The sequence below is a fragment of the Phaethon aethereus genome, assembly GCF_964289735.1.
Source record: "Phaethon aethereus genome assembly, chromosome: 4".
In the NCBI taxonomy this organism is placed as follows: Eukaryota; Metazoa; Chordata; class Aves; order Phaethontiformes; family Phaethontidae; genus Phaethon; species Phaethon aethereus.
The window spans coordinates 70601091-70624313 of record NC_138578.1 but is presented as its reverse complement, the minus strand read 5'-3'; the positions used below and the strand labels follow the sequence as shown (position 1 = coordinate 70624313).

The 23223-nt window shown below is 38.8% G+C and overlaps 1 protein-coding gene across 1 annotated transcript; it reads right to left on the bottom strand.

Moving 5' to 3' along the window:
* Positions 1 to 3699: 3699 nt before the first annotated feature.
* On the bottom strand, positions 3700 to 21147 carry ZBTB49 (zinc finger and BTB domain containing 49; the record flags this gene model as incomplete). Its single annotated transcript, XM_081998977.1, is given in 10 exon segments — positions 3700 to 4373; positions 6374 to 6535; positions 7582 to 7664; positions 8404 to 8477; positions 12133 to 12179; positions 14376 to 14454; positions 14456 to 14477; positions 14683 to 14770; positions 17836 to 18938; positions 20996 to 21147. Coding segments are annotated over 10 exon segments (2484 nt in total).
* Between the last annotated feature and the right edge of the window lie 2076 nt (positions 21148 to 23223).

The window sequence follows — 23223 nt, the reverse complement described above, 5'->3', positions numbered from 1 at the left end:
ATATTGTGCAGGAGTCAAATGACAGAGATCTCTCTGCACTGAATAAACACAAACTAAGGCCTGAGCAGTCACCTGCATCTTCTGGAAACAAAAGTGATTCAAGTTTGCAAGATGATCTGAACAGCAGCTCAGAATGGCAGGATAATTATTCTAACAAATAACAATTAGCAGTCCTTCAATTTTACTATGCCAGGCTGGTTAACATCCTCTTTCAAAAAACTTTTTTTTTTAAATAACATGCCATTTACATCGCTTATAATGGCACGTCAGCAGTGCCTGCTACTAGCCAATTGACTGACACTTATTCATGCCCTGCAGCACACTGGCCGTGGATATTTATGAGCAATAGCTATGGCTGGGCATCTGCTGCTTGTAAAATACTACTGGCTCAATAATTATGTCACGGTTTCCACCTGTTCTTCAAAGTCACAGGGTAGCTACTGTTTCCCAGCTGTGCCAGCTCTATGTCCAGCATTAGGACCATCAGACCATATTTGCTATTCCCACTCAAACATCCTTTTCATTATGGACCTACGGGTTGGCACAGGAAATTCTTTGGATACAGAAAAAGATCCTCTTTCAAGGTAATTTTCTACAGAGGTCTCACCGAGAAAAGCACGAGAGAATACTAAATTGACATGACATACCGTATTCGATTTTGGAAACACAAAAGTGAAATATATCACCTTGCAGGCAGGCAGTGATATTCGCACTGCAAAGTGGCTGCAGGGATGGGGATTCTTAATCCAAAACTTCTTACTCCATCCATAAAAATTCATTCTCTTCCACCTCTCTCCTCATCTTTAGAATTTTCTCTCTTGCTCAGCTTTTCCTTCCAGCCAGCTAGAAGTAACAGTTCTTAGTGCTCCTACCCAGTGCTGCAACTCCTGCTTTTTCTCGTTCCAGCTGTGCAAACTCTGATAGATTGTTTTCTCCTACCAGTGTTTTCTCTACTTCCTTTTCGAGGATGACACATTGCAACATGGTGTTTTATCAAACTCTCTGAACTGCAAACTATTCACAACCTGGTAGCAGGTCTGAGTGCCTTCATGGTTTTGGTGTGAAACTCTCTCACAGAAAGAAATACTGCAAGCAAGAGAAATTATCCTTTGTGCAACATGGCTGTCCTCTCGGCACAAAGCATCTGGTACCTAGCAAGCTAATCTATAGGCTTACAAGTATCTCAAGATGACATTTTCACTGTAAGACAGTCTTCAGCAATAACACATCCCTCCAAAACAAAGCGTACAGACCTCCAACACTCTGTTAGAAGAGCACAAAGGTTGCAACATGGTCTGTTTTAAACCTATCCTGCACTGACTCCACCAAAATACAAGAGAGAAAGCAACACCATTGCAGACCCAGAGGCAACTACTGAGTTCGAAGGTTCACAAATTGCAGATTTGTCCTTCCCAAGCAACAGGTTCCTCGTGGGAACAGAATCAAATTTCTATTTTCTCTTAGGATAAGTAAATCTAAAACCAGTTTCTGACAAGGGGAAAGCTACAGAGCTAGTGACTGGCAGACACTCACATTTTGCCTTAGGCACCAGTGCAAGGAAAGCAGAGTGAGTGTGAGCACACATGGTCAGGGACAGAACCATAATACATGGATTGTTCAATAGCATGTGGATCATGCCCACAAAGATCTACAGTGTTCACCCAAAAATAATGTAAAAGAAAATGAATGAGAGGGCACCTAAGGGTTCAAACACACAAAGTGTTCCCTGTTTAATGCTCTGTGGGACTGCGTTCTCCTAGCCTACATGCTATTTTTAAAATTAGACACTGCAAAAGCTTCTTTGTTTTGACTTTACTGGCTGGAAAAATGTAAATGTTTTACAGTTTCGTAGTATGCATGCATGCACTACAAGAAAAGAAAGGTGAAAAGGATTCCCAAGTGGCTCTCCAGTGCATCTGGATTTTTTTTTAAAAACTGGATACAGTGTAGTGTTCTGCCCTTTTTGTTTTAAGGAGTGCTATGCTCTGGCCAGCAATATTATCTTTCTCATTTCAACTCAGGTTGAAAGCAGTTAAAAACAGGGAGGCACAGGGCACCAGTAAGGGAAGGGAAGCCACAAATTGTAATGCATGGTGTTAACACAGCAAGAAACTGAACAGCTACCTTTGAATTCCTGGGGAAAAAAAAAGGGGTGAGCATTTTAAAAGTATGAAAGAATATTGTATTTTCCTGTCTCTGAACTTCCACAGAATGCAAGCAGTGGAATGTAAGTACATTCCTGTTCTAGTAAAACTAATCTTTGTTCTACCAAGAACCAGACAATCATAATAGATTTGAATCTTTGTGCTTTAGTGGAATACAAGTGACAAATGTATTTTTTAATACCAGGAAAATGTGACATTACATATTAATTACTAGACAGTTCCAGCTCTTAGTTTTATACAAACATGATTTTTTCAGCAGAGGAACTGCAGTGTTATCAAAATACCGGTGACACCAGGTCCTATTAGCTGTTGCAAAGCACTGAAATCTACTTCTCAGCCTACAAACATAGAGACTCCTTAGAGGAAATAAGTAGTATGTATTTCAGACAGACTTTCCAGCCTCTGAATCAACTTCAGAAAAAAGGTTAGTACAAGGATATTTTCATTTCAGCAACTACAGTACCTAAGGATTGTTTTAGCATAAGGCTTGGCAACATACTGCTAAAACTTTTTGACAGGATGGAAAAAGTTAGCCCAGTAAAACTCATGTGACTGCAGCAAGCAGTTTGAAATGCAGCAACAGACCGATACTGAAAATTAATGCAACCACTCAAAGCATCAAAGCAGAAAAGGTCTCTAAGCAAAGCTTCTGTCCTGTAACAGTCTATTCATTCCATTAACTAGCCAGTGTTTTACACTAATTCACTGAAATGCAGGACAATCCACTGGTGTATTGATTGCACTTATTTTACAGTGCAGCTCTTCTTGCAGTGGTGGTATCCCCATTAGCATTGTAAAGATACCTGGAATAGATGGAATTATTGAAAATCTTTCATAAAAAGATGAAACACATTGAGCAGTTAAAACAGAATGTAAATCAGCTTCCCTTTATTTGCATTTCCTGATCTTGGTCTTCATTGTACAAATGATCTGCTGTGCAAAATAGTTTATAAAATACTAAAAAAAGCTTTTATTGTAAAAAAATAAAGTTTCTAGATATACAGTTACTTTGCACTATCACAAATATTGTCCAGTATATACCATTTACATTTAATATCGCAATACTCAAGTCATGTAAACCAATGATCCTACTGGTAATAAAGCCACTACTGAAACTCAGGTTCACTAGGGATTTTTAAAATATTTTCCTCTTTTCGTATCTACATTACACAACTCCGATGACCCATACATGGAATTGCACCCATATCATGAAATTAGGCATTGGGCCATCTTTTCATCCATTACCAAATTAAATGGTAAATTTAGTAAATGGCAAATTTTAGTAAATCATGGCAACACATGAGCTACACAGTGCAGTCACAGAACAAGAAAGGTCCCCGAAACTAGATTTGAACTTTGCTGAGAAGCAGAGTAAAGGCAGCCTACACTGGGTTCTGGGCATGCATATCTTGATTTCTACCAGTATTCAAGCTAGTTGGCTTAAAAACTAGCTCTGATCTCGCTATGTTGCAGTGCAATCGCAATCACTTTAGCATGAAATGCCTCTAAAGTTTTGATACAGTCACCTGAGCCTTCACTGTTCCAATTCGCCTTCATTCTGCAAGGTCTTCATAGCTAAACCCCACAGGGTCATACTGGAGAAAAATGGTCCTTCATTATTCTTGTATGCAGCAGATGATGATCGACTGCCTAGTGGATCATTACAATGACTGTCCAAGGTAACCATAGAGGAACGAATCATGGGAACATTATCAGGCTGTAAGGGTTCTTCTGCAGAAGATACATCTACATCTGCATAAGCATATGGTGGTGGTGGTGGAGTTTGCTGTGTCTGAGCTTTTGGGAGTTTACCAGAATCCACATTTGGTTTCTGTTGGTTTGCTGAGCCATGGTGTTGAATCATTGATCGCAACTTACAGTAAGAATCTGCAGAACTATCAAATTCAGTTGAATTTGCAGTTGGACGAACAGGAAATTTAACAGGCACCGGTAACAAAGTAACAGACATTTCTTGGCCAAAAGAGTCAGAACTCTGAGATTTGTCAAGGTCAGAAGTTTCAATCCCTTGAGTAAATTCATCTAGTGTGTTTGGACCTTCATCAGTGGCTTTACAGTGCATCTTCTTGTGCCGCCGCAGAACAGCGGAGCGAGTGAAGCATTTGTTACAAGTTTCACAGGTATACGGTTTTTCTCCTGTATGAGTCCTCACATGTCTACGCAGGTCACCAGAGCCTGCAAAACATTTCCCTACAAGACAGAAGTGATAGATTAAGATTTTGTTCTTAACACAAGTGCATAAACATGTTTTAATTAGAGAAAAGATCACGTGATAAGGTATGGCATGTCCCAATCGTTGTACTTCATTTATCTAGAACGGGTTCAAACAGGTTCCACCTATTTTTACAAGTCAATGACTTGTTTCTTCTTGATCTGATTTTCTAACTTGTGTTTCCCAGTGCGTTAGTTTTTGTCTCCAGAGATGGGAATATCCATTAGCATCTGAAAGCTGTGAGTGCTCTCAGTTTGCATCAATCCTTGTGGAGGAAAAAATTTTAAAATAATCAATTTATTTTGTCTGTCTGGAAAAACAGTATGCTGATAAGCTTCTAAACATATTTTTCCAGTGAGAACTGCACCACAGAAAGTAATGGTTTGTTCATTACCAAGGAACTATTCTTAAAGTGCTGGCAAAGCTAGGTTTTTTGTTAACTTTGAGCTAATGTAATGCAGCAGTCTACTTTTTATATTCTAACCAGAGAATCCATCAAAACTGTAATTTTTTGTTGCTGTAAGTATTACAATACAGTAAAATATTCAACTGTTTGCCTTATATTCAGAATCATAGGCTCAAATAAGAAACCACACTGCAAAGAAAAAAGTGCCTGAAGCTGAACCAAGGCCAAGTGTAGAAGAACAAGCAGAACAAGAAAGCATTAATTTCCAGAACTGCTGCATGATTCAGACACCTCACATTCCTTAGGAGAGTAGAAATAAGCTGGTACCTATTTGTGATTTTATCTCATTTTACCTAGGTTAAAGAGTATTTTATTTTGTGTGGACAGATACCAACTAAAATGAACTGTATTATCTGAAAGGGCAGTCTCAATTTTTGGCATCATACTTTTCATTCTACTGCCCAGATTTCTCTTCAGAAAAGCCATTAAACAGTAACAGTAAGATTACAAGCTACGGGCATAATACATGTGGATTTTTTGCATAAGGTGAATGATTTCTTAATGCTTGATCAGATCCTCTTTGCACAATTTTTGCCTTCTCAGTACAGGATCATCTAGCTAAAATAAAAAACAATCAAAAGACCACTACAAGACAAGATGAAAATAAGCCTATTTTAATGACAGCAACACAACTGTTTTGTTTACGCTTTCATATCCTGCATGTCTATACCTCCTCCCTCCGATGCAGGACCTCCTGGTAATATTAGCTTTTCTTGTGCCTCAAGACATTACAAATAAAACATGCTGCAGTTGGACATTATCATATGGAGCTACTCTCCTCCAAAGCTGATTCCTCAGAATGTGAATGAAATTATACCAAAATAGCACTTAAGGGCAGAAAAGTAGTATGCAGGATGCTAAGTAACATATGAGATAAGGACAGACAATACAATTTCTGAGAACTGTGTTATACAAGGGTGAATCATTGATCAAAGAGACATTTTCAGACCACCGGGAAGTATGACCTATCTAGCAGATTCTGAAAACGGGTGTTCTCAGGTATGAAGCACTGATCAAGTTTTTCTTTTACTCAAGAGGTTGAAGCAGAGTAGCAAAAGGTTGTTATTATCAACTCTATGGTTGAATGCAGTTAAATCTGAACAGTTTTCAAGTGTGAAAAAGAAAAAAAAAAAAGATTTCATCAATATCCAAGTGATGCCAAACCTAGCTTTCCATCAGAAAGGCCTATACTGAAAATAAATTTGGAGCAGCTAGTATCAGTAACTCCCTAGAAGTGTTAGACGTACACAACTAATGTTGATTCCTCTTATTTCCTTTCTCCATTCTTCAACTGAAATTCACTTTCAAACTTATTTACCACAGCTAAAGGAGTTTAATACACCAAATGAAAGACTAGGAAGTATGCCAGACAGAAGATTTTGTGAAAAACTTTCACAACATGGTATTTCAATTTAAAATCATTTTTGTCAATTGTTATTCTGTTGACAGAGTAACTTTTATTTATCATTTGAAAAGCAAAGACACAACCAAGCTATGCACAGTAAATCTTACCACATGCTGAACAGCTGTATGGTCTTTCTCCAGTATGCCTAATTCTGTGCTTTACTAATTTTCGTTGCATGTTGAATGACTTCCCACATTCATCACAGGTGAATACTTTATCTGCTGTATGGGTCTTTTTGTGCTCCTTTAAATTACTAAAGTTACTGAATCCTAGAAAAATGACAGACATCAAGATTAAAATGAATCAGAATCACAGGATCATGAAGGTTGGAAAAGACTTTTAAGATCAAGCCCAACCACCAACCCAACATCACCATGCCCACTAAACCATATCCTGAAGTGCCACGTCTACACGTTTTTTTGAACACTTCCAATGATGGCGACTCCACCACCTCCCTGGGCAGCCTGTTCCAATGCCTGACCACTCTCGGTGAAGAAATTTTTCCTAATACCCAGTCTAAACCTCCCCTGGTGCAACTTGAGGCCATTTCCTCTCATCCTATCACTAGTTAGTTGGGAGAAGAGACCAACACCCTCGTCGCCACAACCCCCTTTCAGGTAGTTGTAGAGAGCAACAAGGTCTCCCCTCAGCCTCCTCTTCTCCAGACTAAACAACCCCAGTTCCCTCAGCCGCTCCTCATAAGACTTGTGCTCCAGACCCCTCACCAGCTTCGTTGCCCTTCTTTGGACACGCTCCAGCACCTCAACATCCTTCTTGTAGTGAGGGGCCCAAAACTGAACACAGTAGTTGAGGTGTGGCCTCACCAGTGCCGAGTACAGTGGTACAATCAATTCCCTACTCCTGCTGGCCACACTATTCCTGATACAGGCCAGGATGCTGTTGGCCTTCTTGGCCACCTGGGCACACACCTCTGCAGAGCCTTCCTGCCCTCCAGCAGATCAACACTCCTGCCCAACTTGGTGTCCTCTGCAAACTTACTGAGGGAGCACTCGATCCCCTCATCCAGATCATCAATAAAGATATTGAACAAGACCAGCCCCAGAACCGAGCCCTGGGGAACACCGCTTGGGACCAGTTGCCAGTTGGATTTAACACCATTCACCACAACCCTCTGAGCTCGGCCGTCCAGCCAGTTCTTTACCCAGCAAAGAGTGCACCTATCTAAGCCGTGAGCCACCAGTTTCTCTAGGAGAATGCTGTGGGAGATGTTGTCAAAGGCTTTATTAAAATCCAGGTAGACTCCCCGCATTTCAATCAAAAAACCTCAGAGGCAGAAACTTTGGATCTTACATACCTCTGCCACAGATATCACACAGATGAGGCTTTTCTCCAGAATGTATAATAATATGACGCTGAACATCACCAGAAGCAGCAAATCTGTAACAGAATATGGAAACCAAATTACTGTCTTTATAAGGCCCTTATTCTCCTAAACTAAGTATCATAAGGAAATCAACTACAATGAATGCCTGATGTTCTGCAGAAAGATTAAAATCTAAAATACTGATACCTAAATGGATGCATTCAAGAAAAACATTTTGAAGCTGGCAATGTCCAATTAACTTTATGCTAGGAAAAAACAAACAAAAAACCCTTTTCAATGTTACTAATTTATTCTGCATTTAACTTAGTTTAAATACAAATGCTACTCATAAATTAGTGTATTTTCTGTCACCTGTCAACATAAGGCAGAAATATTTAATGCTTTTCTTAAATTCATCAAGTTTCCCATACTTCGTAATTTCCATAAAATGTAACAAAAGTTATGTGACCAAATAATGAAAAAAAACCCATGAAGGAAAGGTACAAAATTGCGTGATTTACTGTGACTCACACTGTTCAGAATACACACAACAGTATATCCTTAACTAAAAATACCAATAAAGAGACTATAAATGAGGTGACATGTTTATCTTGTTACTGAGACTTGCAACAAGACACTTGCAGACATTCATGTATTTTCATCTCATCAGTACACATTTAAACTCAATGTCTTTGAAACAAAATTGAGCAGCACGCTGCCTTAGGTCTTGGCCCTTAGTTTATCATGAAGATTAAAGAAAACATGAGCAAGTCTTATCATGTTAACTTTACCAAGATGAACAATTCTACTCACCTTTTCCCACAGATTTCACAAATGTATGGCTTTTCACCAGAATGTCGACGTAAATGTGTCTGGAGATTACCTGCCTGAAGGGACAGTAATTTAAACATTTAAATTCAGCTACTCTGTTGTATACAGGTTAAAAGACAACCATGGGAACTATGAGACTGGCTTTTTATTCCTAATTCTAAGGTAGTGAAGACTACAAACCACGTATGACTCAAGCATTCTTATCTAGTAAAGACAGACTACTGTGTACTTCAAGATCGAATTGCTTACGTATGCAATTATACTTTGACAAGAACAGAAAAATATAAATAAAAAAGAAGCCTGGAATCAAATGCTAAGGAAAAAGAAAGACCTATAGTTGAAAACAGATCAAATTATAAATGAAAATTGCACTATCTAGATTGCAGTGAAGAAGAAAACTTACTAGTAATATGGCTCGTGTTAGTTTCATTTTCCCTGTCCTACAAATAAAATATTGTTACATCAGGGTGTCTGAATCCACCTACCAGGAGGGTAAAAAGAATAGGGTAAACATTTTTTTCAACCTATAGAATTCTCAGAGCCAAGTGCTCCAAACTTATAAATGTTTACTCTTATCAAGAGAAAACAGAACAGGAAGTACAGAAATGAACAAATGGGATTATTTGTAACAAATTTTTATTACATACCTTTCCTGTCCCAATGCTGTAGTGTATCCATGCTAGTCTAGCAGGCAAACCAGATAATGACTAGACAAAACCATTTTACTCATTCCAATTTTTTTTTCTATTTTTAATTTTTTTAAAGCCACCGGTGCTTCTGAATGGCTAATCCACTAACAGTCCAGTTCCCAAAGCACAAGATACAGCTAACTTGGATAGAAGAGCTGCAGATGTTCCATAAATTGTGCATACTTCCACAGTCAGTTCTTAACTCTGCCATTCTCTTTGATGGATAACTGCCCAGTTTTATCTAAGTACACTAAAGGAACATTAACTCCTTTCAATCAGGAAAGAAATTTGGGGATGCACAGATTATCATGTCCTCCTTAGTCACAAGCAGACAACAAAAATATGATCCCTCAGTAATTTTTTCCAACTACTTTAGATAATAAATCACCTGTGATGCTCAGTCACTGTAATCAGAGCTTATAATACACCAGAACTGAAGTACTGCAGACACACACAGACAGAGGACAATATTAAATGGATCACCATTTGAACCTTGAGAAAGCTTTCTTTAACCCCTGTAAAGTTTTTCAGACAACAGTATGACAGAACCCCTGTTCTCTCAGGCCAAACTTTGTAATACTGAAATCCATTCAGAGAGGCATTAGACATCTATTTCTGAGGAAGGAGAAGACTAAACTGATTTCTCCATGGAGCAATCTGTGCTTTGCAAAGACAAGGGATTTTATGGAGAGGGGCATTTGAGAGAAACACACAAAAGACAGAACCTTTACCTCTATCCATGCAACGAAACAAACCATATCATAAGCATTTGAAAGTTATTCTGGATAAAGACAGAGGGTGAATTTGAATTGCAACAATTATTCTAAAATAGCTCCCATACAGGCATTTTTAGTCCAGAATAAAAACATTTTACAGGCAGTAGAAAGTAGATCCATTTTTTATTACAAGCCTGTCACTTCCTCCTAATTAGGGCAAAAGCTTGTTATTAACTGAGCCAAGAGAAAAGAAAAAGTAAAAACATCAGTAACTTGTATTCTTCCTAAGCTTTTAAGGTGGTACACAACCTTGGTTAAGGCATAATATGCCATCCCAGTGAAAAGGCGTAAGAGGACTTTTGCTAGCATTTCAGCAAATGGAAAAAAAAAATGGTCAGAAGAATCCTCTTACTGATACTGGTTGCATACCACTCCTCACAAATTTGGAGACTAGAGAGATATGCTAGACTTAGTCCATTTGTAGCTGGCGTGCTTTTAAAGTGAAGGAACCAGTGCAGATGGTCCCCCAGAAGCAGCTCTGCAGAAGGAGGTAGGTAGGAGGTAAAACATGATATCCTGGAACACCAGCCAGAGAAAGGACCACATCGCAACAGGCTGTGTACTAGTATTAAGGGAAGATGCAGGCTTGGAAGTACAAAAGGAACTTTTTCTTCAAAAATTAAAGACATTTATGGTTATTTGTTCCAGACTATGAGTTCCTATGTCAATTTTCACTGCTTTCTTCACTTTCTGTTTCACATTCCAACACACGGAACATAAGTTACATTCAGCAGGAACATACTACCAGGCACAACTACTGCGCTGTCTCAAAAGCACAGAACATGAAGGCTTAAATAAGAAAAGTGTTAACTATTTCTGTTTATGACCAGAGAAAGAACTGCAGCACACCAGCTGAATGCTATTGCTCATATTCTCAACATGTAGGTATTGTCCATCAATATGTACTACCTATACCTTCAGGCAAGTGAGGTAATGAGGAGAGGGGGAGAAAGGCATTTAAGAGTGTTTAATTAAAAACCAGAAATTTCCAGTTTTGTTGGGGGTTTTGTTTGTTTGTTTTTAATTAAAGGGGAGCACTGCATGTTGCATGAGTCTGTCATGCCTGTCATACACTCCAAGTGCATGAAGCGTTTTTATTCCGTCTTCCCCCACTGTAAAGGTACAGAATACCACTCCATTTGCCAAAAGTACTTCCAATGGAATTTGGAAATATCCACTTTTTTCTTTTAATAACTAGAAGTTCAGCCATCAAAATAAATGAAGACGCACTTTCTTTGCCTAATAAGCAGACCCAGTTTTGCTCAAATGACTTGATAAGCATGATGAAACAGTATTGCTCACTGGATGCAGTGTTATATTCATATTTAGTAACAGAGTAGAAGATGCAACTGCATTAAATTCATCGGTCAAAGAAGTCACACTGGTGGGCTACAAAACTGGAGCAAGAGAAGCGCAAGCACTGGTGGGTGGGTAGACAAAGACCACATCATTCTAATCCTTAAACCATAAGAAAGACCAAAGTTATTAAAAATAATTATTATTTAATCTTAGCATAAAATTAGGCACCTCTCTATTGTCTCCTGTACTTAGATGAACATATTCCAACCAAGAAAATGGAAAAGAAATAGACATTTTGGAAACATGAGACAACTAGGCACCAAATTTGTAGATACAAATGAATTCTTGTGCCCAGAACAGTAAGCAAGCATCGGAGGGCAAATTATGACAGCTAAAGCTTAGGCCCTTTACGTAAGTATGGAATTTCACATAGCTGAGTTTTGTCATAGATGAGTTTTGTCACTTCAGACAGACTGTGCTGTTGTTCTTCATAGATGGAAATGGACTCAAATCTGCTTAATAATTTATGCCATTTAGGAAGATGAAACTGTATTGTGAACACATTATATAAAATTCTAACCTGTATTTTTTTCAGATGCTGTAAAAATGCTATTCACAGCATATCCCTAAGCATAAGGCAAAAGCACAGTCTGAGAATGAATGCTCTACTTCAAATATAGTTGTGGCTCTCTATAGTTAAACATTCATTTGAAGGTAAAATACATGACATTTACTGAGAGCAGACAGAATCAAAGGTACAAAACGTATCAAAGAAACCTAAAACATTTAGCACGTTATTTTCAAGACATTTTAATATTTTATCCATAAAGTCAAGTCTGTCTTTGAACAAAAAATATCTATAGGCTTAAAACAACAATTATTTTTAGAATCAACACATAGATGCATTTCATTTCAAGTGTAAGTACCATAATATAAAATATTCCCACCTGTGAGAAGTGTTTCCCACAAATGTTACATTCAAAAGGTTTCTCACCTAAAAGGAGAAGAAACAGAACATAGAACTTCCAATAGTTGCAATAAAATACAAATGTTTTAAATTGGTACTCTTCCTTCTAAAACATGTAATGTAAGAGTAAAATATCCCCAAAAGGACACTTACCCATATATTAAGGGGAAATTCAAGAGAAAAATACAGCATTTACCATTAAGCTTGTAAGGCAGACTTGGTCAGAAACAGAATTTATCTTTCAGAACAAGTTTGTAGAAGAGTTTTGATATGAATAGGAGTGTTTTGTCATTTTTTAAAAATTGTTTTTTTCCAAATGAAAGGGGTACCATACCTCCAGAAAGAACAGAATAAATGACAAGGTCCTACAACAACAGCAGCAGCTATGGGAAATGCACCAGTTTTTCCACTTGTATGCACAAAGGCCCACTCTTAAAAAGAAAAAGGAATACAGAGAAGCTAATTTGGAAGGATTCTGTTCTCACTCTTCAATGTGTACCATACATCTCTAATCAGCATGTAGCCATTCACTTCCAATAAATATATGTTCACCTTCAAATTCTCATCCTAAATAAGAGTATCTGGTAATTAACCCAAATTTCCAAATACTCTAAATTCTGAATTTACACATGTAAAACTGGTATTGTTGAATCTCCAAACACACGTGAGCAGCTTTTGTAAAAAACTAGTGCAGCCCACCTTAGCTTTTCACATTAACTCGATTCTCAATCTAGAATGTGACTGCACAATACTTCAACTCTGTAGCTGTCAACTTGAGAAGTATCTTTTTCTAATAACTTTTCCACCTCTATAGTATTTCATAAAGGTTATTTTTTTTACCTGCATAGTTCTTGGTTTTTACACTGTTGATAAAAATCTCTGCATTTTCTAGAATTTTTAGAACAATAATAATGCTGAAATATCATTGAATTCAATGACAGACTTCTAATGATATTTTCATGAGTCTAACTGTACTTTTTAAAGTACAATTTAGGACATATATAATCTGGTCCACAGGTACAGGGAAGCAAAAGAATTAGTGTAAATCCTTGTGATTTTGAATGCAGATGTTTCCAGATGGAAAAAAAGAGATCTTACACTGTGTTTCGTCTTGGTGCTGATTCAAAATCTGTCTAAAGATTTTTATTTACTTTTTAAATTATAGTTTTCCTGATTTTACAGAACACCTTTGTGTTGTCTGTAGCCTTCTCTTCCAGCAGGTATTCTCTACATCAGTATTCTCTCTCCATCCTTGGAAGCGTTATGAGCAACATCTATAATATCCAGGTGTTGAGGTTCCGTTTTCCTTCCCTGCTGCCAAATACAGGTGATGTTCTTTCAATATATTTCAGGATCAAAGACTAAATGCAATCCTCTTACATTTTAAAGCACAGTGTAAACATACAGAGTTATGTGGCTTCACAGATAGCAATCTTGCAGTTATTCTGACAATTTAAGCCTAAATCTACTTTTCCCCCCCCGTGATAAAGATAAAACAAAAGAGTTTTGTTTGAAGAGAAACATAAAATTAGTTTTTGGAGAACAATTCTGCACCTGCATAAAACTTCAAATCACCGGGCATATAAAGTGGCTTACTCCAAGAATGAACTCCAGCAGAAATACTAAATTACTCAGTGTTGCAGCATCCTTCAGGTAAAGTGAGGCTAATTGCTCCCTAAAGTGTATTAGTAAGAGTGTGGCTAGCAAGCTGAAGATGATTCTTCTCTACCTATCACTGGTGAGACCATATCTGGAGCCTTAGGAGAAGGCAAACAGGAAATCTTACTCATGTCTACATGTAATGGGAAGACAGATGCAACCAGGTTGTCTTGATAGGAGTGATAGGACAAGAGGTGACAGACACAAGTTAGATCACGAGAAATTCTGATTAGATGTAAGAAAATAATCTTTTACCCCAGGAGCGTGGTCAAACACTGGAACTGGTTGCCTGGAGAGGTTGTGGAATCTCTGTCCTTGGAGATACCCAAAACTTGGCTACACAAGGTCATAAGCAAAACACTCCAATCTAATTTCACCTGTCTTGAACAGAGGCAAAACTAGATGACGTCTGGATGTCCATTCTAATCTAAATTATTCTATGATTCTATGACTAGCATTAAATTCCAAAACAAAAACCTTATCCAAGAACACTAATCTTCTCAAAGACCACAGCTGGATCAACAGCAATAGGGAAAATTTGGGGAAAAGTAGTAACTGATCTACAATTAAGACAATGCTTAAGCAAATATCCAGGGGACTTGACTGTTGAACCTTTAGACTGCCTTGTGTTTTCTATCTTCTGGTGCACCCTTCTTGTTCAACACTCTGCAAGAAGAGATGAAGATAAAGTACACAGCAGTGGGATCAAAGCAGTGGTGTATCAGCTCCAGAGGAGAAAGGCATCAAAGCAGAAGCGCCATTTCTGAAGAGATCACAAAGGTGAAGAGCCAGACCCACTAAGGCATGGAATGCTGGCAACTTGCTCAAGCAAAGCTCAGAAAGAAAAGACTGAGGATCAACAGTCTATTACATGACAGCGTAACTCTGCTCCTGTTGTCTTCCCTCTTGCCAAGAGTTTTTTCCACAGGGTTGGGTTTTGGCTGTTTTTTGAGACGTTTCTTGAAAATATTTTTTAAAAAAACACAAAACAAAGCACCAGCTGTTCCTGGCTAGGTAAGGACTGTATAAGAGAGATGTGTTTGCTTCCTTTTTTTTCAGACAGGTCAATCTAATAAAAAATTATAACATTCAGTCAAGTCAAAATCAATCTTGAAGTCAATGCAATAAGCTCTATTTAGAGATTCCTTTAAATATCCGCTAGCAATACAATTAAAACAGCTAGACAACACTGACTTGTATTGAACATAGTATGCCTGTCCTTCACACGGACAACTCATCAATGCAACCATGTTAACCCGTCAATTCTTTAGCAGCTCCTAGTGTTCAGGGACAGAGAATTTCACTTGTGCTCTTTCTTGACCAGGCCACTGCAGGACTTATGTTGAAAGAGCTGTCATTTGTGGGTTAAAAACTGGCTTGCCATGGTGAAAGATACATTTTAGCAACTTGCTTCCTTCATTGCTTCAGCAAAACCAGATTTGGAGGATTTTCAGTAAGCCTAAGTAATACTTAAATGGTTGCTAACCCTTTTGCTCAGTTCTAAAAAATAAAGGTTTTTAAATAAAATTGATTAGCTAGCAATTTGCTATGCTTTCTGAAGTGGAAGATGAATGGAAATGGCTTTTAGCATACACTTATATTACTTAACTAAGAGTATACATATCATTAATGATACAGATGTGCCCTGTACCTTCAGCTACAGATCCTTCCTATATTAACATTCTACTCACTATCCACTGCAATTTTCCAAGTACTCTTTTTACACTGGTTGCATATTTAAAAACAAATTAACATGACCCAAAAGTAACAGGCAAGCAAACAGGGATACCTAGTCATATTCTTGCCTCAGTTCTTCCATCCTTCTTTCATGTGCTTATTATTTGTTAAACTTACACTCTTAAACTTTGTCAGTTTAGCACATCTATAGAAGAATGTTAATGCCATGTCAAGTAGCATTGAAGTCTGGAATTTTTTGAAAACTACTGAAAGAACTTAGTGTATGAAAAGCAGCATGGAATTCCTGAATCCAATGTATACTCAGACTAGTAGAGAAGGACAGCAACAACAACAAAACCAAGTCTAGGATCATAGGATCGCTCTTACACAACGTACAAAGCTAGTTCATGTCAGGCAGTGTTGTGGAATGTGAAACAACATCTACCAGAGCTGAAGTGAAGTGGAAGCATGTGTAAATACACAGACCTCAAATAAGAACAAAGAAATGAATTGCAATGTATATAAATAACCTTGCAAAGCTACTGCAACCCTTTTCCTCTTTCCCATTTCCTACATTTACAAGTATTTGCTGGCCATGCTGTGTCTAAAGAAATAGTTGTAAAACACTTGTATCAGGGGTTATAGTCTCTTTCCTCTATAAAGCTTAGTACCCAGCCTGCACACTTGACCTTTACATTACATTAGAAGATGTAAACTAAACCTTGAACTCCATGTTTTAAATGGTTTAGCAAACTCAGATACATACAATAGTTGAGTCTATCACTCAGGCAACAGACCCTTAAAAAAACCAAGTAGTTTTATGGGCATCAGAACTCACAAAATCCAGACTCCTTCCAGATTAAGAAGTCTAAGGAAGGGCAAATTCTAACAGGTTTCTCATAGTTTGGGACTCTCTCTCACACAGATTCTCTAGCACAGTGTCACATTACTGACTTCAGAGTCTCTCCCTCAGTTGGGACTTCTCCAGAAACTCTATCTTCTATCTGATCACCTATTTTCCTGAAATTTCTAATATTAAAATATGCCTGATGATGTCAGCTCAAATCATGTAATAGATCAAAAAAATACATGCCAAAGAGAAGATGTGGTTAAGAGACGTATGCAATTCTTTCACAGGAGACCAAATTAAAAAAAAAAAAAGTATTAGTAATATGAACATACATACACAAGTAGTCAAAGATACCAAGTGAAAACTTCAGGAAGTTAATGCAAAATGTCCGTATTTTCAGGTTCTGGAAAGATTTTTCTACTAATTACCTGGAAAAATAAATTCTTAATACTAAGGATCAATTAACAAAAGAAATTAATGTCTCAGGGATTCATATTTAAAAGGGGGATTCATATTTACTGTCCACATACTGATATATGTATGCTCATTTGCAAAGTGATGCATATTTGACAAGATCGAGAGATGCATTTGTATATTTAATACAGGGGAAAAAGAATGGCAAAAAATATTCAAAAGCTTAATTAGGAATAATGCGATCTCAAGGACTTGAAATCAATGGTGTTACTCGACTAGCTAAGGTAATTCTTAGCAACCCTTTTAAAAAAACATATCTAAAGTTGCAGAAATATAATAGAACATGATGGTTAAAATGAACAGAAAAATTAGTTAATTCAAAGTCAGAGTGGGTCTTGTCTTTCACTAGAATAAAAGTCTATGCTAGGTTTAAAAATAATATTACCTGTGAGTTTTTAAAACATAGTAATTCAAAATTCTCATTCACTCTGCAGCCTACTTGTCTGCAAGAGCATTACTCTCTAGGTAAAGGCAATGAAAGTCGCAATGAAAGTTGCTCATACTAGGAAAAAAGTATAAATTAATTATAGACTATATTTCTACAGGTTAAAAAGAAATGACCACCAAGCCCTAATAACTTGTATGTCACAATGAATACATGATCAGAGAGAACTGAGGCCATCTAGAACACTTGTAGTATCATCTTCTCTCCATTTGCACTTTTCATTGTGACATTTCACCTGACTCAGACTTCTGGGCCATCTGACAAACCAACTAGAAATGTCTCTTCTAAATACAAGACAAAAATAAAATTTTCACCGAAATATCATACAATGCTCTTTGAAAAAAGAACCCTAAAGAAACAAATATGAAGGAGAAATCTTTAATACAACTAAAACTCTTGGCTAAACTCAGTCTTACAGTCTTCATTCCTGTATGATTATTAATTAAAAAAAAAAAACAAAAATCACCACTTTTTGAAAGCAGTCCCTTAAACCAGCATCTCTGAATCAAGAGATACTACCAAGACATCCTCTTCAATTGAAATATTTGGTCTGCAGACCAAGTTATTGATAACTGTACCTGTATGAGACCTTTTATGGAGCTCCAAATTGCTTGGATGTTTGAAAGCCTTCCCACATAATTCACAAGTATATTGCCTCTGTGACTGAAGAGTCTGTGATTGCCCTTCTTGTTCCAAAGGACCTTGAGATTTTTCAATTTCAACAGTTTGTTCAAAATTCTCAGAATTCACTAAATCTTCAGCTTCTTTTTCTTCAGTAACTCTAACGTTTGTCATGTCCATGGTACTTTCATTTACAGATTCAATTACACCTATTATTCTGTCATCTCTTTTAGGCTCAGGTGGCTGCTCTACAGATTTCTGAGATCTTAGAAAATTTAACTTTTTAAGGTGTATTGCTTTTTTCAGCCGCATCTGTTTGGTGGGCTGCATAAGCATGCTTTCTGCATCTTGATCTGAAGCAGCTTCATTCAGGGGCTGAACCAGGAAGTTTGATGGTAAATGATCAGAAGTTTCCAGAATACACTCACAGTGATTGACAGTACAAGAATTACTCTCTACGGTGTTTATTTCTGTAGATGCATTATAAGAAAAGGATTGTTCTGCTCCTCTCTCATGATTAGAACAAGCATTTTGCTTATAGAACTGTTTACTGTAAAAGTTGCGTAGTTTGTAATAGTAATTTGGTTGTTTAAATGGAAGTTCTGTGCAGTTGCCATCTAAAGTCTCTTGTGGTTGTTTCTGTGCATCACCTGAGGGTGCATGAAGATTAACAGACTGCGATGCATGAGAATGGTGGTCAGCCAAGACTTTATTAGCTTGTGTGTCAGATGAGCATTCATGCAATAGGTTTGCTCCATAATTGTCATTGGCACAGCTAGTATCTGCAGTCAAAGTATTCTGCAGCGAAAATACACTATTACAAGGCATGCTGGCTGTTTGCTCTACAGCTGTAGAAGATTTTAAAAAGGTGTGGCAAATGTTCAGCACATTTTGCACTTGGAGACACTGTGCAATATCCAACATAGCTTGTACATTGTCCTGGCTAAGATCCAGGTGAGAGGTGTACATGAAGTCCAAGATCTGGCCTATCCCACCTACATTTTTAATGTCCAAGTGAAAGACATCATTCTTCTGGCCTGAAGAATTCTGGAAAAGGGTCCTGATAAAATAAGGCAAATACACAAAAACTTTTATAAAAAAAAATACACATACACCTCAAACAGACTGTCTGGTATGAAACAGCAATTTACACTATATGATTTTATCTAGATTGCTGTTTTTTTGCAGATGAACGTCTCAAAACTGCTCAATTACTTGTCTTATATATTAGTCCTACACTAGTACACTTAAAGTATAAATCAAAGCAAAGGATCCTTTGTATAACTTTAATTTTCTATTTTTTAGTGTTTTGAAATCACACCCTTATTTGTGGTTTCCTATCCAATGTTCTTTACATATTAGATGCAGTGGTGTATTTATGGACTATTTGCAAAAGTTGGTTGACTCAGAATGGTGTTTCTCCTTCCATCATGGCAAATAAAACAGGACATGAGAAATTTTCTAGTAAAAAGGAGAAGATAGACCTCAAAGTCAGCTAAACTATTCTCTTCTGGCAACTGAGTTTGTCCATCAAACTTGTTAGAGTTCTTATTAATTCCTTCTCTGCAAGTAGATGACAGGATGGTAATGGCAAACAAGAGGATGGCATTATTTTCAATCTATTCTCTCATATAAAAAAAAAGTTTTTTTTTTTTTACTGGTACTGGATGAGAACCAAGTAAAAGAATAATGAAGAGTACAGGTGCATGAGCCTAAACCAGCAGTCCAACCAATACCCACTGAATTGTCATTGAACCCTTAAAGTGTCTGAATTCACAAGACTTCTTACTATTTGATGTAAAGTATTCTTAGCATCAGAGCTGTAGTTCTTCACATGCACAACCAGCCCTAGATTAAGAGTGTTCATACTCTTGCCTCAGTCAGGAACTTCACACCCTTTGGTTAAAACCCCCAGCCCCAACCTGATTCTCTCACAGTAAATGATGATATATAAGTGTGGTCAGGTCACTCTTACGTACCTATTTTCCTACACTAGGAAATGCCTGAACTTGATGATTCCTCCCCGTGGGTTAACTCTCAAATTTGGTTTTGTTTAAAGGTGGGCATAATATCAATGAGCATTGAACTTAAGCAAATGAGAGTCTAGGCTTAAACTTTAGAAATACAGAGCTTCAGATGCATTCCCATACTTAAGTTGTCCTACCCTCACACTTACATGCTACTCTGAAGCCAGTGCCCACATCCAAATTCTTTCATACATGCAGCCCATACTATCTAAATTAAAACCAGAACTATAATGAACAGATCTGGGTTGAGAGTCTAAATTAATTAGTCACTTATAACCTACAGAATTTTAACAAGAGTTGAGCACTTAGTTCTTTTTAACTACTCTAAAAATTCAGTCTTTGAGCATAATTTCACTTTATCATCAGGATTACAACACTAGAACAGAAAAAGGAAAAACAGCTCCTTGTCTTTTTTCCCTGGTCATAAAACAAAAATAATTTTCTTAGATAAGAATTGGTAGCCAAGCTTTAGAGATGTTTCAAGAAGCAAGGTCTAAAAACTGCCAGATTTAACAGCTTACTCATAACTAATTTAAGACACTAAGTTGGGAAATCCAGCATCCTCCAAAATTTGGGGGATCAATGAGGGCTATACAGAAGGGAAAGAAACCAGTGATGTGGCTTCATGGGCCACCCATATACTTTAAAGCACGGATGTTGTCTCTGAGAATCTGTTCTAAATAGAGATTCAATAATAACCTATATAGTAAAATTTTATTTTGACTATATAATTATCTCTCTTATCTGGCTCTGTTCATGTACTCTACTACGCTCCTTGTAAACAGTTATCTTTTCATACTGAAATACCGCATGCAGGTCCATGCCAGAATCCATTATATGAGGCACTGTAAGCAAGTAAGGATCAAGCAAATGCCAAACTCAAACAGCGTAAGTAAATTAGGATGGCCACAGTTTTTAATTAGATTAAATACTTGATACAGGTTACCTCTGGACAAACAATTTAACTTTTCCCCTTACACTCCAACAGATACTTAGTCTGCAACTACCAGAAAAAAATACCCTTCTCAGAGAAAACCTCAACCAACAGCATAATTCACTTTTTTTAACAGAATAATTTTCTATCACATACCTGAAATATTGACTGAAAGCAGCTAATACATTTTTGTGTGCTTTGAAGCAGACACCTTTTACCACCAGCATGCAGTCACAGAGAAGACCCTGAATGCGCTGTTCATGTAGCTGCTGGAGAAGATGACAACTATGGCTAGCAACAGTGTCCATGCTAGAAAGTCACTTAAATTACCTACAATGAAATAAAATGCTAAGATGAATTTTAAACATTAAACTGCAAAATTAATTCAGAATATGAAGAACATTTTTATGATTTGTTTTAGCTCCCAAGGGAAACAGACTTCAGTTTACACCCACTATGTGAGTTCTAATGACATTTTTCTGATTGAAGATGAGTCACAGTATTGCTCACCAGTAGAAATACAGCAATATACATTGGAAATATTGATTTTAATGAAGTTTTGCTTACAAGAAAGAGCTTCCACAAAAATGTGCTAACGGTGCTGCCAATAAACTGAAGTCCATAACCACAAAAAAAAGCAATTTAGACAACTTCGACAAGAATTAGATTCTAAGGCAAAAACATATCACACCTACAAAATAAACAGCATTTGTAGAAGAAATCCTCAGTTTCTTCACCCTCTAAACTGAAAAGGGAGAGCACTGTAGTAGCACTATTTATGCCATATTTTTTGTTGTTGTAGCTAAGCATATTTCCCATGTGGATCTGGTTCCTTAGACAAGTTAGCATGGTAATTTTTTAAATTTAATACAATGTAAAGTCTCTTTTAAAAATTACTTCTTTGAACAGGTTGAAGGGAAAACAAGTAACATTCCCACAAAACATGTTTACATTCAATTCTATACTTCCTTTTTTTGGAAGAAAGATGAAGCTCCTCCCCTGCACACTTGTAAATATGAAAGGAAAATCCCAACCATTAGGACAATTAGAACTTCTAGTCCTCTAACTAATGAATGAAGTGGGAAAACCACCTTGGGTTTAAACATGAGAAGAAAGTGGTTGCCCTCACTCTCAATTCTCAGGAGCACTAAAGGCTACACATTTTAATTTATTCTGTTAGGTGGTGATTAAGGTGGGCTATTATTTTGAACTTAAAAAAATTATTACCATGTCTTTTACGAGGCTTTAAAATACAGAAATCACATCTTTTTGCCAGGTACCTGGTTTTTTTGGGTAGTCTCCCATCAGAGCACCTTGCAAGCTATTAACGTCCTGCGAATTCAGATCCTCTCAGCCATCAGGTGCCTGTCTCCCAGTGGAAAGGGCAGGCACCTTGAGCTGCTCCCGAGCAAGTGTAACCCCAGCAACATAGTCGCTGCTTATGCTTAAGCAGCCGTTGCAAGTTCCTCTCGGTCCTGCCTAGCTAAAGCTCAGGCCCAGGGTGCAGCACGGAGAAGGGGGATGAAAGAAGGGTTTGCCTCAGAAGACCGGGCACTGAGAGGAAGGCGGGCTCTGCACCGGCAGCAGGCGACAAGGCAGCACCGCGGGAAAGCGCAGAGACGCCGCAGGCGGAGCAAGACGGGGCGGGGGAGGTAGGGGTGTCGGTGTCGGAGCAGCCGCTGCCGCAGAGGCAAGGGGCTGAGGGCGGGCCGAGCGCCAACCGCCACGGCGGGAGGACACGGACACGGCCGCCACACCGCCCTCGACGCAAGGAACGCGGCGCGGCCTGGCAGAGGCCAAGGGAAAGGAGCCGGCCCTGCTTAGCCTAGCGCTTACCGGCTCCGGCCACCTCCCAGCTCCATCCCCGCGCAGCCGCCCAGCGGCAGCCCCAGCCCCACCGTCTGCCTCAGTCCGCCGCTTCCGCTGCCGCCCCTTCCGCTTCCGCTGCGCGCAGGGGCGGAGCGGAGACCACGCAGGCGCAGCGAGGCGGCGGGGCGAGACGGAGAGGGTAGGGCGGCGGCGGCTGCGCGTGCCGCGCGGGGCGGCGGTTGAGGTGCGGGGAGGGAGGGGGACAGGTAGGGGCAGGGGCAGCAGCGCCGGCGCGGTCACGGCAGGGCAGGGCAGCGCAGCCTGCTGCTGCTGCCGCCGCCGCCGCCGCCGAGGAGCGGGACTGGCCGGCAGGTCGGCCTTCCCGCCCCGTGTGGCTGGGCCCCGCCAGGCGGCTCCCGCACGGTTGTGCCGCTCGCCTGGACCCGGCGGAGGCGGGTCCGCTGCGGGGAGCGGGACGGAAGGGCGGGGGGGGTCTCGCTGGGAAGCGGAGGGGAGCTGTGACCCGCCGCCTCCGAAGCGTATCGGCATGGGGTGGGGGGGCAGGGGTGGTTACT